This window comes from Megalops cyprinoides, chromosome 18 (assembly GCF_013368585.1).
Source record: "Megalops cyprinoides isolate fMegCyp1 chromosome 18, fMegCyp1.pri, whole genome shotgun sequence".
NCBI classification, from domain to species: Eukaryota; Metazoa; Chordata; class Actinopteri; order Elopiformes; family Megalopidae; genus Megalops; species Megalops cyprinoides.
In genome coordinates, this window is record NC_050600.1 from 12,329,755 (window position 1) to 12,345,156 (window position 15,402).

Genomic DNA, 15,402 nt, shown 5'->3' on the forward strand with positions numbered 1-15,402 from the left:
CCCACTTGTGGGTGGATGTCAGCTAATCTTGTCTTTGCCCCTCAGTGAAAGCTTTCTCAAATAGGGATTGATGGACTCCTGTCAATGTGGGATGGGCCGTATATGATCACTGACTGGAGTTAGAGCGCAGGTCCAGACAGTGGAGGAGAAGTGCCTTTAATCATGGACTTTGAGTTAAAAGGCTCAAAGAGGTAAAGTATTCTTTTGCCATTGAACCAGCTGGGAAGCCCATCACGCACACTTGAATGTAATTTTAGCCACAGGCCAGTATTGATCAGGAAGCCCTGGCAAGACCAGCAGATTACACTTCAAACCCACAGTTGTTCCGGGATCCGTATCTCAGAGCTGTGCAATCTCTCTCAGCTAGGCATTTAGATGCATTGGAGGCCGAATTTCTGACAGCTTCCAATGGTTTTATGGTATATTAGTGATTACTTATTTTTAAGCTTTTCAGGCATTTTCAGCAGGGCAAAATGTTGTGTCACATACAGCAATTTGCTGTTATTCATAATAGTGGTGTTCACTGGTAGAGGCTGTACATCACAGCGCAATAATAAGTTTACTCTTCACCTTGTGGAAGAGGGTATGAGGTTTTAGTTTGCTCAAATAATAATTTTTCATGACAATGTTTTCATGTTTCCATTTTAATACAAAGGCCTCATGGTTTCACATTTCCATGCATGTCAATTTGTGTGATATACATAACATAGGAATCTGTGAATACATGCATGCATACTGCATCTCAATTTTCTTTGACCAATTAAGGTCAGAAGAAATACTAAATGCATATGTACACCATGTTTTTGCATGTATACAGTAATATAGGGTAACTTACAAAAATATTGTAAGAATAACAGCTTAACATGTCCGCTGGTCTACAGATGAGAGTACAATGCTGAGCCGTTTAAAAGCAGCTGGTAGGCAAGAGAAATAAATAGAATGAGTTTTAACATCAGGGCAAAGTGAGTGGAGGGCCAGCAGGGTGTTTGAGAGTGCCGCTGTTGGCTCAAGATAATGCCGCTCTTTGAAATGGTACCATTGTGCACAGAGCTGTACAGTCAGCTAGATTAACTGTACATTTTAGAATGCACAGCCGTGTGCGCTTTTCATCTAGATACCTCATCTTTTATCTTTATTCAAACAAGTCTTCAGTTTAGTCATCATTTTTCAAATACCATACAAAACTTCTACAACAATGCACAGTGCAGGATATGTAGGATGTATGATCTGGTGTATTATTCGTTCACTGGCTTCTCAGATTGGCATGGAAATGCTCTTTTTAGAGGCAGAAGTAGAATAGTCAGGTTCAGATATAATTATGTGTGAAACATCATGAATCTGAATTTGGAGCAGGACTGTGATGTAATACATTAATGCCAAGGAGAATACCCCATGCAGCTGATTTCGAAGGGACAACCCATATAAAGTGGGAGCATTGCAAGCAGAGAGACATATTACTCTATATGAGACTTGGGATACTTATTATCAATGGCATGGTTCAGTGGCAATAAATCGATACTCTATGGCTGTTTTAAATAACAGGAGTATGACAAGTTCCCATTTTAAGATGTTGTCATAGTATATGTCACCCATAATGTGTGAAAATCACAAATTGTAAATGACTACTCAGCCAGAATAAAAAAGTGGGAGCATTGCAAGCAAGCATATTAAAGTCACACATTTTTAACCATACCTAGGCAAAGTGCACAATCAGTGTGTTGTTAAGTCAATATAAACTACATAACAAAAGCAGGATGTTGTTACAGAACTATTTGACTTTGCCATGGAGAGAAGGTAGTGTGTGGCTTGGGCTATTTAATCTGGTCAGAATAAGGGACAGTGAGGAAAGCTCCATCTATTGCTTATTGCTGTTTCTTATACCTCTGACAGAAAACTGATCCTGTGACTCACTTCTGTCTCTACTGTCTCCACTCTAACCCAGCAGTATTACTTAACGTCATCATGTTTACATGTTGGTAGCATTTGCATTGAACCCCTGTTTGGCATTAAGGATTCAGTTGCTTTCAAAGCACTGAAAGGTGAAAATTAGGGCAAAGAATGTTGAATTTTCCTTAACTTCACTTTTCTCAAAAGCTCAAAAGCATTGATGTAAATATTAGTTTCACAAAAACAGGTATGCCAAGAGAGATCATAGTTATATGCCCTAGGTTGTGTTGAATTGATCATGCTCACATGTAAGGCAGGTTTTGGTCCAAAAGAGCTCCCAAAAGTTGTTTAAATTGCTTGATACGATACTCCTCTAGAAAGAAAGGGGAGAAGAGCTGGCAGTTTTGTGTGCTGCTGAACAAATCGTCTTCTCTCCACACTCACAGAAATTCTATGGGTAAATGAGTCACTCCAGGAAGCAGATGGAGCTGTTTGGACAGTGGGAGGAAACAACTGAAAGCATAACTTTGGAAGATTTATGAGCCATTCAACCTAGAGATCAAGAGGCCCTCTTGAATTATGGCCATTCTGAACACACTGAAGTCACTGCACTGTGAAGGAATTTCAAAGTGTAAATAAAGGTCCAAAAGAGGGGTCATTACAGTTTCCAGCCTGCTTCTGTCATTAATTATACCAGGGATGTACTGAGGTGTCCAAGTACTTGATTTAGATTAAACAGACTGGTAGCCTAACAAAAACACAACATTACTCTTTTTTCCTGAAAGTAATTTGTTTAACATCCATAATAAATCAGCAAGGACAAGCTTATTCTCAGCTAAACATAGTTTTTTTTTTCTTCTAACAAACTCTTCAGATTTGACAGGTCCCTCCTCTTTATTCTCACCAACTGCTGTTCAGAATTTTCATCTTGGAAACTACAAAAAAATGGGCATTCTCTCTTGCACTATCCATGTACCAAAACATGGCCATACTGAGAAAGCGTGACGCTGCCTTAACGAGACAATATTCAGAAACACAGGGGCAGATGTTGCAAAGAAAACGCAGCGTGACATGATTGTGATAGATGTGTGGCACCCTGCAAACCGCATAAATAATTTGGCGGATTGCGTCAGGATAACAACCTGCATAACCAGCTGACAGCTGTTGCTACCACATCCTAGTAATTGGCATCTAATATTTTCCTCGCTTGTTTCAAATAGAGGCGGGACAATCAATTACAGTGATTTACAGCTGGTGGCACAACCACCTTGAAGTCTCACCTCATAGGATTCCTGCAGCCACGCTGTATCAGGCATGCCCTACTAGGTATTTGGAGAGATGGCAAAATATATTATGCTTTTCAGAGGTATTGAAAGTGGCAAACCTGTGAAAAACAACAATTTCTCTACACCCCCCCCCATTAAATATTATTCCATATCAGACATGGCATAGTTCAGTGGCAACAAATCACTACTCTATGGCAGAGTATTTTTGATTTTTTAATGACTTAGATCCCATTTTAAGATGTTGTGACAGTATATCACCGATAATGTGCGAAAATCACAAATTGTTTATGTATAAATGACTACTCAGCTAGAATAAAAAAAGTATATAGGACTGGTTCATTATTTTCACAAAACCCGCATTTTATTTGTCCAGCCTTACTGCATCATAAAAATATATTCCACTAATTACATTGAGTTTGTCCATTATGTTTGTTAGTTTATTTATTTATTTATTTAGGCCTAAATCAGTGCAAGTATAACACTATGAATGAGTCCATTTTGATACATAAGGGCTGTATCCGTTTATTGTCATTTGCCATTTATGCACACAGATATGCCTGAATTTGACTTTTTTTCCCAGTATCATTGAGAACCACATTAAAAGACTTCAAGCAATTAAAATAACAGATGTAAATAAATCACTAAGAAAGCCCAAATGTCCTTGAATGATATTTCTGTTGAGGAAACTAGTCTTAAATGAATTTGCATTCATATGCAAGACACCCATCAAGACCATTTGCGGCTGTTTGAGAAGAGGACAGCCATAGTTTACACCAATGCAATGCAAAACGTGCTGCTAGATTAATTATCCGACAATTCAATGTCCTGTGCATTTGAAAAGTTAGTGAAATAATGAGTTATCGGTCTACGCCGGCATCACTCAAAACGACCTGATAACTACATACTGTAGGCTATATATATATATATATATATATAGCTAACTAGTTTCAGCTACCTAACTATAAAGTTATATAACTTGTACCTAACCAGTTCTCAACTATCTGGACCACTGGTGGAAATAAGAATGGATTCGCATAATACGTTGCAGAATGTTCACATTCGTTTTATGTGTTAATCCTTTTGGCTGTCAACAAACATCAGCTTGCAGTAGGCTAATGAATAAAGAAAATAATAATAATAATAATAATAAAACTTGCCAAGACTATACAGCAGGTGGCAGCAAAACAAAGTTGATTGGATTCACCTTTTACAGACATGTGCAATCAAACATCGATGCGTTATTTGTGTGTTTGTCGGGGATGTCGTTACCAAATTTCTTGAAATTCCCAATAGGCTATGTTACGAGCAAGTTGGAAAATAATGTAATGGGGAAATTGGATAGAGACAGATTTTCATATGGTAGGTATACAGACAAATGGGATAGGAGAATACAATGGAGAATTTTCCCATTGAATGGGAAAACAGATTTGCTCTTAGAAGCAAAACTAGTCAACTAAATATATTTTAAAATACTTTCTTCTAAGGCATATTCTATGTACTAACTAATTAGTTAGCTCCTTTATGTTCCTCTTCTTCTTCTTCTTCTTCTTATTATTATTATTATTATCATTACAAATAATAATGGGGAATACCTTCCAACTGGCAACCCTTTTCCAGGCTTTTCAATCAATCGTCGGTCCAAGAATAACTATCAACATGGCGGATGTTAGCGCAAAACAAATGGCCCAGAAAAGGTAAAATAAGCAGATTTTTATATATTTTTTTCCTTCAGTTATTACAGTTTTTTATGCAGAAACGGACTAAAACAATGCTGTTGCACTTACTTTAGACATGACTTTGATCTTGTAGAATGTTATGTGGGTTTTGTTTGCGCATTAAATGTAAAATAGCTGTTAACTGACTTGCGCTAATTTTGTGCAAATCAAGCAAAATGTCACCCCAGCCAGTTGCTCGATGCCTGTTTACAAGCTTTAGAACACGGGCATCGACAATATCTAATATTTTGAGATTAGGGAGCTAGCTAGCTACTTGTACGAGCTGTTGGATTACTTAATGATCAGTAACCAGCTAGCTTTAATCAAGCATGCTTCCTTTGCCTTAATTAGGTTAGTGTTATACGTAACATAATGCGCTAGGTAACTAGGTAGTAGAGCGGCAAAGCTAGCTGCCTTGCCAACTAAATAGCTACTTGGCTGCAGAGCTGCCAAATTTACTACATTTAGGCCCAGTTATCGTGCCAGCATTACGACTATTACTGAAAGGCAGCTGGCTAGCGGCTACTTGCTTATGATTTACAAATTGGCAAAGTTAATGTTAGTTGGATGCCTATTGATTTTGTCCCCCTTTGTCTTCATTTAGTGCGAAAATTGCAGCTGGAGCAGTGGTCTGTGTTGAAAGTGAAATACGAGGAGATGTGACCATAGGTGATACTTTTGCTTTTTTCTTCTGTAAATCTGTGTCCATTAAGCTAAGGTTCGCCAGGTAGATATAGGTACTTATAACTGGATGGACACAAATGTTGCTGATTAGTTTAGGAATACAAAGTTGAGCAGGATCGGGCGATTGCTTACCTTGCCTTTACATTTTTAAAATGGAATATTCAGCCAGTGGTTTGTGCCTGCTAAGGGTTACACATAATTAGATTTATTTGTTATTTTGTGACAAAATGTGCTAAAATCTATTCTCTGTGGCAGGTCCCAGAACAGTGGTCCACCCCAAGGCTCGCATTATAGCTGAGGCAGGGCCCATTGTAATTGGGGAGGGAAATCTCATAGAGGAGCAGGCCCTCATCATTAATAGGTAAGGCATTCTCTGTGAGTGGAGTAAGGTGTTTCAGACACCCTCTCATTGTTAATAATGTCATGTCTTGAATCTTTTGTCAGTTATCCTGAAAACATCATGCCTGATACAGAAGGAGTAGAGCCCAAGACCATGACAATAGGAACCAACAATGTGTTTGAAGTTGGATGTGGTATCCTTCAGTTACACACTATGATGTTAGTGTGTTTTTTTTTTTTGCATTCTTTTGATTGAATGCTGAACTTAGAATCCTACCAGGGGACCACAGCGTGTCAGATGCCATCATAATTTACAGCCTGTCATGTGAGCTGTCACAAACTTAGGTTATGTATTATAATGTCAAAAAGTGTCTTGCGCAGCTTCATTTCTGAGAAATTATATCCTTTGACTGAATTTCATCAGTGTCCCAAGCCTTGAAAATTGGAGATAACAACGTAATTGAATCTAAAGGTAAGATAATGCCGTTTATAACTAACCAGACTTGCTCCCCAATAGCTCCACAACCAGCTATTGCTCTGGTGGGGGCACTGGAAAAATTGAACCATGATACTTAAGAATACATACATAAGAGAACATAGATAAGGTCATTCCATGTTTGTTGATGTTGGTTTGTTCATAAAGTTGTTTGTGTAGAACACAGATCTGTTTTAAATGAAATGTTGTAAGCTCCAAATATATTGGTATGGTTGTGATTTATAATAGAATAAGAGTGCATAGTTAATGTGTGAGTCACAGTTTTGAGCATCTGTTCCTCCCTACTTGAAGTGTCAGACAAATGATAAGGTATCCCATCCACAGTACTGCATTCCAATGATATAAGGGAAGGCTGTCCCACTGCAGTTGGCTTAGTTCAGCAAACAAATCATTGTTTTTGCCATTTAAATTCTGGCAAATTCTGAAAGAGAATGTTGCAAGGCCAGTGTGGAAGTCATTTTGTCCCATAATGAATTGCACTGTCTTCCCTCAGCTGACGTGGGCCGCAACGTCATCCTCACAAGCGGCTGCATTATAGGAGCCTGTTGCCAAGTGAACACGTGTGAGGTCATCCCTGAGAATACGGTCATCTGCGGTTCAGGCTGCATGCGCCGTGTCCAGACAGAGAGACCGCAGGTATGCCCCAGGCCTTTAAAGCTGATAGATGTTTAATATCCATCAGGGCCAGTGAAATTTCAGGAAGTGTGTGCATTTTTAAAAAAAGGCTCTTGACATAGTGTTATGTTATAAGGATGCCATCACGACAAGAAATGTAAAAAATGCTTTGGAACCTCAGATAAAAGTAGGACAAGTAAGCAGACTAGTATATGTTTTACATTACCATTTAAGATCTTCCGATAAAAATCGGTCAACAGAGAGAACCTGTAATGCATGTTGTCGGACCTGACTTGGGTAATGAAATGTTGACTGATTAGAAAGGCCCAGTCAGATAAAGTGTGTATTGTCTGTTTGGTACATAAGCATTGTTGTGATGGCTCACTGATGCTTGCAGACTCTCTCTGTTGGTTGATGTTGGATAGGTTGTTGTTTGAACCACAGACAGACTCTGTCAGTGTTCATACTCTTTGCAGCCACAGACACTCCAGCTAGATTTCCTAATGAAGATTCTTCCTAATTACCATCATCTGAAGAAGACTGTCAAAGGAAACTCTACTCCTGCCAAAAACTGATATTGGATTGGACTGATTTCTCTCCCAGCATCTGCCCTAAACAGAAAGACCCAAGTAAGCAAGAAAGCACCCTGCCAGCTGGACTGTAACACAAAACCACCCAACAAAGCAGCTTTTATTTATTTGTGTCTTGGTTTTGTTATGCATTGCTCTTTTATGTGCAAGTAATATTTATAGTCCAGGCTGAAAATGATAACTTCAAAATCACAAATTTAAAAAAAAACCCCTCAAATTCCCTTTCAGTCCTAGATGTATGTTTATTCATTCCAATTTATGCATTAATTTATTTATCATTGTGCAAAAATGTTCTGTTCTAATTATGACTGCTGTTAAATCATTGAATAAAGAGTAAAAGATTAGTTTGCATTTGTGTCAGAGGTGTGCTGAAAGTGAGCTAATTAAAGTGCATAGTCTGTACAGTGTCCAAATCAAAATCACTTGCTTTAGATTTTTCCTCTTTAAAATAAAATGAAGTGAATTTGTTTCTGCAGATTAAGTGTCTTTTGCCACACAAAACATAATGGTTATATGTTTGGGAGGGGAAAAAGTACTGTGAGGAATTATTCACTGTAGTTTTGGCATGGTCCACTTGGTGGTGCTATTGATAGTGTTAGGTTTGTATCTACACTGAACTTTCTAGTGTCACATCCCTCTCTGGTCGATCAAATATTGATTCCTGCTGGCTGATTGAACTTGAATTTAATATTAGGAACCGAGGGCCTGACATTTAAAGCTTGACTGCACGTTGTTTTTGTTTTTCAGTGGCATGAACAGACAGTCCATGCCACTGAATTAAACACATCTTTTATCCTTTTGAAAAGAGTGTTGCTGCTTTCCAGGGCTAGAAATTTTAAAAGGCAACTCAAAGAAGTGAATATCTCTTGCACTAAATATATGAACGATACAGTAGCCTGTCTTTTATATTGTGTCTTCCTTTTAATCCTTGACAGCTATCAACTTGTACACTACATGCTTTTCATGAAGGTAAAACGATGTCATTATATTTATATTAAGTTTACTCAGCTGATTTTTTTATCTGGATGGACTGAGCTTACAATTTTAATATTATCTGTTTACACAGCTGAATGTTTACTGAGGCAACTGGGTTAAGTACTGTCCTCACAGTACAAGAACAGAATCCCACCTGGGAACCAAAACAGCTTATGAACCTGCTCTTTACCACTGTGCCACACTGCTGCCCGATGTGTTCAGACTTGTTCTTTGTTTGATAAAAGAGATGCCTTATAAACCTTAGTTTTATTGTGATGCCACAAATTGCACTTACTTCATGTTTGCCATGTGCACCATTTGCCGTGTAGTGACAGTGCATGACAGAGACGGGGCTGTACAGTACAAAGATGATCCCCAGCCCCCACCCCCCCCCACCCCCAGGGAAGCAAGCGTGGAGGGGTCCATTATGGACCGGCCAGGTGGGGTGCCGCACATGACACGTCCCCTCTGGTGCAGGTTGGGACCGCGGCTGCTTCCTGGCTCACAGCAGGACCGGGCCGGCTGAGGCAGGCCCCCGGGGTGACGTCCTGGGCCTGGTGCACCACGGTGCCTCCATCTGCCCTGCCCCCCCCATCCTCACCCCAATCCCCCCCCCCCTGCCGTTTGTGTCAGGGGAGCACGGAGGGGGCACCCCTCTGCCATCCCAGCTGCCCTGCATGAGCCCCTTCCCCCTCCCCCTCCCTCCCTCCCTCCCTCTCTCCAGGGGACCCATCCCGGTCTCTCCACTACCTCGTTTGTGTAGATTTGGCTGCAGTTATTATGAGCTATCGTCCTCTGCTTTCTCACAGCAGGGTCCGCCCACTTGTGTGTGTGTCTTTGTTGCCTGCAGGACCGTGACGAAAAGCCAAAGAGTGCACCTGATATCACTGTCTGTTGGGCCAATTAAAATAAGGAGGCCCATCTTACACAGCTTTTGCTGAGATCCTTTTTGTGTTTTTGTACATATTCAGTAAAGTGGGCCTTGTCAGACTGGGCAGTCGTTTCCCTCATTCAGTTTTGAAGTGCAATTGCTAGGAAGTCACGCAGTGATTAAAATCTTTGAGGAAATGAAGGCGTTATGGGTGGGACATGAATTTGTTTCAAGTGCATTCTGAGAGAACTTAGATTGACTGGAATCCTTTTTAACATGTTACAGTCGAGTCTCCCCTTTTAATAGTGGTGACTGCTCTGGTGGAAATATTTTGATGTGTTTGTACCCCAGACTGTTTTGTAACTAAGGCCCACTACATAGTACTGCCTAAAGGGCAAAGCCATTGATTGTTGTGTGTCAGGAGCCTTGCATGCAGACATGTACTTTGGTAGTGCCTGGGTAGCACAGCTGTTGTCTCAGAATTGGAGAAAGCAGTTATGCGCATCACAGTAAAATCCCTAAAGGATTCTCGTCGCCAAGAAACTAGATGATGGGCTAATTATTTCAACGGAGGACAGCAGGAGGGACGAGAGGCTGCATTTACACGTTTTAAAATTTGATTTTGGTGTGAAACCAAATCATCAGTCAAAGTGACAAGCAGGGCAGATACTCAGTGGAGCAGTGTGGCAGAGATGAGTGACAGGTTTAAGAATGCAGATTGGCCACAGTTTATTTCTTGTTGCTGTCAGAGAGCAGAGGTGTTTTCGTATAGCAGTTTTTCTGCTTAGATCCTTAATATGCAGATATGTTAGAAAGGTAACATATCTGAGGTTGGATTTCTCTTCAAGTTCAGCAAGTATGGTCTTAGCTGTATATGGTAGTCTGTTTCTTTGTATTAATTTTGCTAGAGAAAATGTGCTAGAGAAAACTTAAACCATTTCATTTTTATTACTAGATAGCCCATGGAGTGAAATTTACTAGACTATACTAAAAACAAGCTATATTATTGATGAATACTAACAAACTAAACTAGTACAATCTTCAATCATGTAATCTCTGTGTTTGCGTTTTTCCTAGGCTATGCCATCACACAGTCTCTTACCAATGGATTCACATTTAAAGATTGATCTTGCTTATTTATTGGAAATTGTTGATGAATATGCAGAATTATGTTCTGTGTCGTACAACATTCTCAGGCAAGAACTCATCCATCTCATTGTAAAGACCCCCCTCTGTCCCTCTGCCCCTGTACCATGCTGGACATCCCCGTGTCATGTTTCAAAGGCCACCAGGTAGCTGGAAAAAGATAAAGTTTTTCTGGCAGCTGGCCTTTCCGTCCAGCTTTGCTCTCCAATTGGGTTGTGAAATGTGACCTATTGGATACTGTGGCACCCGTTGCATTTGAGCAGGAATATTTAATTTCATCGCCGCATGAGTTCAGACCAAAGGTCTTTAGGAACATTTTTTTTTTCCTGTCTTACGCATTTTGCTCTTTACTAAATAGCTTAACATATATCTAGTTTGTTTTCATTCCACAAATCAAAATTGAAAGGCTTTGTTTGCAACATGATTATGTATTCTTATGGGTACCACTGGTGATTTTTTGTCTACGCCAAATCATGTCCTATGAGCATAACTGATTTACTCATGATCTCAATGTGTTTGCATAGTTGTAAACGGGCATAAATATGCTTGTGGCCATATATGTCAATTTACATAACGCAGTATGAAAAGACTGAAATGTCAGAGTCACACAACATATAAACAATGTGTGTTCTGTGCCTGCGTGTTTGTTCATTTACATTACATTTAGCAGTTTGGCAGGTTCTCTTATCCAGCGTGACTTTTAGAGTATAATGCCTACAATAAGGTAGATGAACTAGGTAAAAACAGCATAGATACAACACAGCTGAACATGGTGCTACAATCAACACACTGTTATATACTAGTGCCATAGAGATGAGGATGACATGAAGTTAGCTAAATGTGTGAGAATTATAGTAACAATCACAGAGGCAACAGTAGTCATGAAACTGGCTTCGGCTTGCTTGCATTCATGAGGCTGCCTATGTATGATAAGCTAGCTCTTATTTCATTACTGAGATTGGATATATTTTTTAACCATAATACTATTAATAAAATGTTACAGTAGTCATGAACTGGTTCTCAATTAATCTTGCATATTATTTTGAGATCCATGTATAATGAGTGAAAAAGACAATACAAGGATGGAATCAGTGAATTTCAGCAAAGTATTTTGCCATTGCTCTTCTCATGTCTTCCAGGCATCTGGTCCTGGAGGGCGAAAGCCCGGCATATCCTCCTGCTCTCTCATTAAGTAAGCAGCCAGCTCAGCTGGGAGGAGTGCTTAAGCTGCTTCCAGCTAAAGCTGTGATTAGCTGAATCAGGTTCAGTGTCCTGGGATGGAAAGGAAACCTACTAGACATTGGCCTTCCAGGAACACCCATGATTTATAATGTGACTGCACCTATATACACAAATATCTTAGAGGATAATATTCAAGCATAAAATGTATGATATCCCGAGTCTCTCTAACCCACCTCTGTGTGTAGCAACTGTAAACAGAGGAAGAATGACCTTATAACCGGTGTGTCAGTGCCTGTTGCGTGGGCTGATAAAGTTGAGAACTGTAATGATTCAGAAATGTATAACAACACCATCTGCCTTTCAAGAGTGCTGAAAAGAGGGAACTATAGTCCATTATTTAAAAGGCATATTGACAGTTTGCAATTCCTTGTTGATAAAGGTCAATTCGGTCAGTTTTCTCTGCTTAACCCCTCCTATAGGGTTTTTGCTGAACCCTTGTTTAAATGTGAGAGCAATGATTCTGTTCCTTACATTTTATCTTCAAAGACTTAACAGCTGGAGTTACATGACAGGTATTCTGACAGGGGTCTGGAAAAGCTGGATGTGATTTTTTTTTCCCCCGTGTTTTTCCACCCTTTGTCTCGTCAAATTTGAAACGTACTTACACAGATGACCTCGTTGCCTCAAAGGGTAAAATTCACTCTCTACCTCATTGTTCAGCAATGCAACCTGCTCAATCGTGTAAGAGCACTCATTGACCAGGTTTTCTGGCAGATACGATAATCATGCTGGTGGAGTGTTGGGGGGGTGGGGGGCGGGGGGGGGGGGGGGGGGTTGGACAGGGATGGGAGTTACTCCTGTGCCAGAAACAATCAGTAGGCCTGTGGTTTTCTGTGCTGGCGATCAGCAGTAACAGCGCCATATCAAAATGTTACATTCTGTACCAATGGACGGGACTGTGTGGGAATGTGGAGCATTACGATATGAGGAATGGAATGACCTGGCATTCAGCCACCAAGGGCCTGCTTATACTAAATCACTCAGCAGGCCAGTGTGTTGACTGTAAAATTAGCCACCACAGGTGGCTCTGATGTCATATTAACATTCAGCAAATATTTGTATGGATGACTAGGGAACATCACATTTTGTTAAATAAAGGTATTCCAACGGAACATTCTCACAACTGCATACAGAAGCAAAAGTCGAGAGAGAGGCTGGCAGGTGAAATACAAAAATACAGAGAAATTACATACAGCATGTGCTGTACATACATGTGTGCATGTGCTGTTTCTACTCAGATCCTCAGTCATTTTCCACAAAGGTTTATTATTAGAACAAAAAAGGCCAGACTGTTGTGGCTGTGCTGGTGATTTTGGGCCAGAGTTTGTTGCTCTGTTTCATGGTACCAGTTCCCATGGAGAGCCAGGCGTATGCTTTTACAGAACTTCTGTCTGTGCTGGACCAGAGAGTATAGTTGTGTTTCTGTTACTGTCAAGAGCAGCTGTGACATCTCCTCTCAGCCCCGCCCCCCTTCCTGGGCCGTCTTGTAGGCGCAGCTCTGATAAGGGTTTTGGAATACACTAGAGAATAACAGACCCAGTCCATTTTTATCTCCATACGAGGCCCAGTACACTGCAAACTAGTGCTGTTTTATCAATTGTCCAAGGAAGGGGGAGGAGGGAAGCTTATTTGAGAAGGACAGAAATGCGCAGAACTAAGCTTAAAGCCCTTCTTCTGTCAGTCACTCTGCCATTATGAAGATCCTTAAAATGAGAGCATTAAAGAAGCACAAAGAGCTTGAGAAAAAGCTTGTGAGGACTGGCGACTTGATTTTGCTTAATTTTCTGAATAAGGCACATTTCACAATGCTGCACCAGTAACGCCCCAGTGTGCCCCTGTGAACCCATCACTTCCACCCAAGCACTGTGGATTTCTCAAAAGACCCTACAGTTTAGCCTCTTTGTTGAATGTATCTGCGCCAGTATCTCTGTGGTTGATCTCTGTGAACTGACCCATGTGTTCAACCTCAGCCATGTAGCAGATGTACCGTAATGTCACTCATCTGATAAGCTTTTATGAATTCAGTAGACAGACAGCTGTAGCTGAATGTTGTGTGAGGCAGGTGAGGCTGAAAAAGCCTGCGAGGAAATGACAGAGCTTACCGTGCTGGTACCAAGTGTGGCAGGAATGACTAGCATGTAGTCCACTTCTATATATAAATGCTTGGGTACTTTGCTGTTCTGCCACCGAGCCAGGGCCCTGCCAGCTCCTAGGATACGGGATGCAAGCAGAGGGTCGGCTATCACCTACCTGACAAGCCTGTACGTCTCCCAGTGACTAGCGTATTACTGAAGCCTTTGCACTGCTTTTCATCCCTTTACCCTTAGAAGACATTGCTTAATGTTTCACAATAGTGTTTGAATCATTGAATATAAAATGGCCAGCAAGCTAATATCAGAAAGGGGGGAGAGAGGCTGGTGCTTTGTGTGATGTGTTGCAGCCCTGGGAGCCTCTCACTGAGTGGCAGTATGACTCCCTCACCCCTGCTGGTTGGGACAAAGCCATATGCAGCAGAGCTACTGCGGGGCACTCTCTGTGCGGGTTTCCTCCCAGCAAACGCTCCATGAAATATTAATGAATCCCACCATGTCTCCAACTGTTCCAGTGACACAAACGTACGCACAGCCCCCGCCTCTCCGTGAGGCGATAGCAAAAATAAAAGCGTCTGTCGGGCAGCGGTGCTATACGTGCAGCTTCAGTGCCTTTGTGAGCCTGATTGACTTCAACATAGCGGCAGATTTCTGCCTCTCTCTCTTGAATGAGGCCACCTCCCGTCGCCATATGACTGAGGCCGGCTGTGGCAGACTCCAAGCAGAGAGCCATGGGACCGTCATTAAGATGGGTTGTCTTGTCTCCCTTCCACGACATGTCAGGGAGGAAGGCTATTCTTTTATGCCACAGAGATGTAATCAGCACTAGCATGGCAACATTTCAGCCTCACTTTTTATAGAACGCAAGAAATCCTTGAAGTGACTCAACCAAGATTTATACTGTCACCAAACCAAGGGATTCAGGCTTGAAATTCATATTTCACAGTGTGTTCTAATCTGGTGATTTAATTTCTGTTTATAATGAAGTAGAAGCATGTGTAGGATATCCTTCGCTGAATATAAAATTTAAAATTGCTGAAGCATTGAAACATCAGAACATGTTTTGCCCTGACTGTGGCTCCTGAGTGGCTCAGACAATGAAGGTGTGAGTTCAAAGCGCAGGCTTGCATTCAAACCCAACCATGTTGCCAATATCCAGGAGACAGTGGTGGAACAAACTGGCTTTGTTCCACTGAGTTAGGGGTTAGTAGGTCAGAAGTGTCCCCTTGTTTCAGCCCCTTGCACCTCATTTTGGCATCCTCATATACAGTAGCATCGGGAAGATCTTCGGTATTGGGCACTGTGGGAGCTACTTTTCCTTTCTAATGAGTTAGACACACCAGCTAAATAAGAAGGGGGGAAGGGAGGACTCTTATAAGGGAGCAATCACAGCTGAAAAATCTGTTATGAAATCAGAGTAGTAGATTGGTTTTTTATGCTGATGAAATATTTTTGAAATCCGTTTG

At 41.0% G+C, this 15,402-nt stretch overlaps 1 protein-coding gene across 1 annotated transcript; it reads left to right on the plus strand.

Moving 5' to 3' along the window:
* Nucleotides 1–4,465: 4,465 nt before the first annotated feature.
* Nucleotides 4,466–7,841, plus strand: LOC118793431 (dynactin subunit 6). The gene is made up of 8 exons (XM_036551609.1): nt 4,466–4,532; nt 4,791–4,867; nt 5,493–5,557; nt 5,828–5,933; nt 6,017–6,105; nt 6,336–6,383; nt 6,901–7,043; nt 7,499–7,841. Exons 1-8 carry the CDS (start codon nt 4,530–4,532, stop codon nt 7,595–7,597), a joined length of 630 nt encoding a protein of 209 aa, XP_036407502.1. The 5' UTR covers nt 4,466–4,529; the 3' UTR covers nt 7,598–7,841.
* Nucleotides 7,842–15,402: the final 7,561 nt, after the last annotated feature.

Excerpts from the sequence above, each read along its gene's own strand:
- LOC118793431 (XM_036551609.1), top strand. Across the intron at positions 6,106-6,335 it reads TGTGTTTGAAGTTGGATGTG|TGTCCCAAGCCTTGAAAATT; the intron begins GTATCCTTCAGT and ends GAATTTCATCAG. Across the intron at positions 7,044-7,498 it reads TCCAGACAGAGAGACCGCAG|CCACAGACACTCCAGCTAGA; the intron begins GTATGCCCCAGG and ends TACTCTTTGCAG.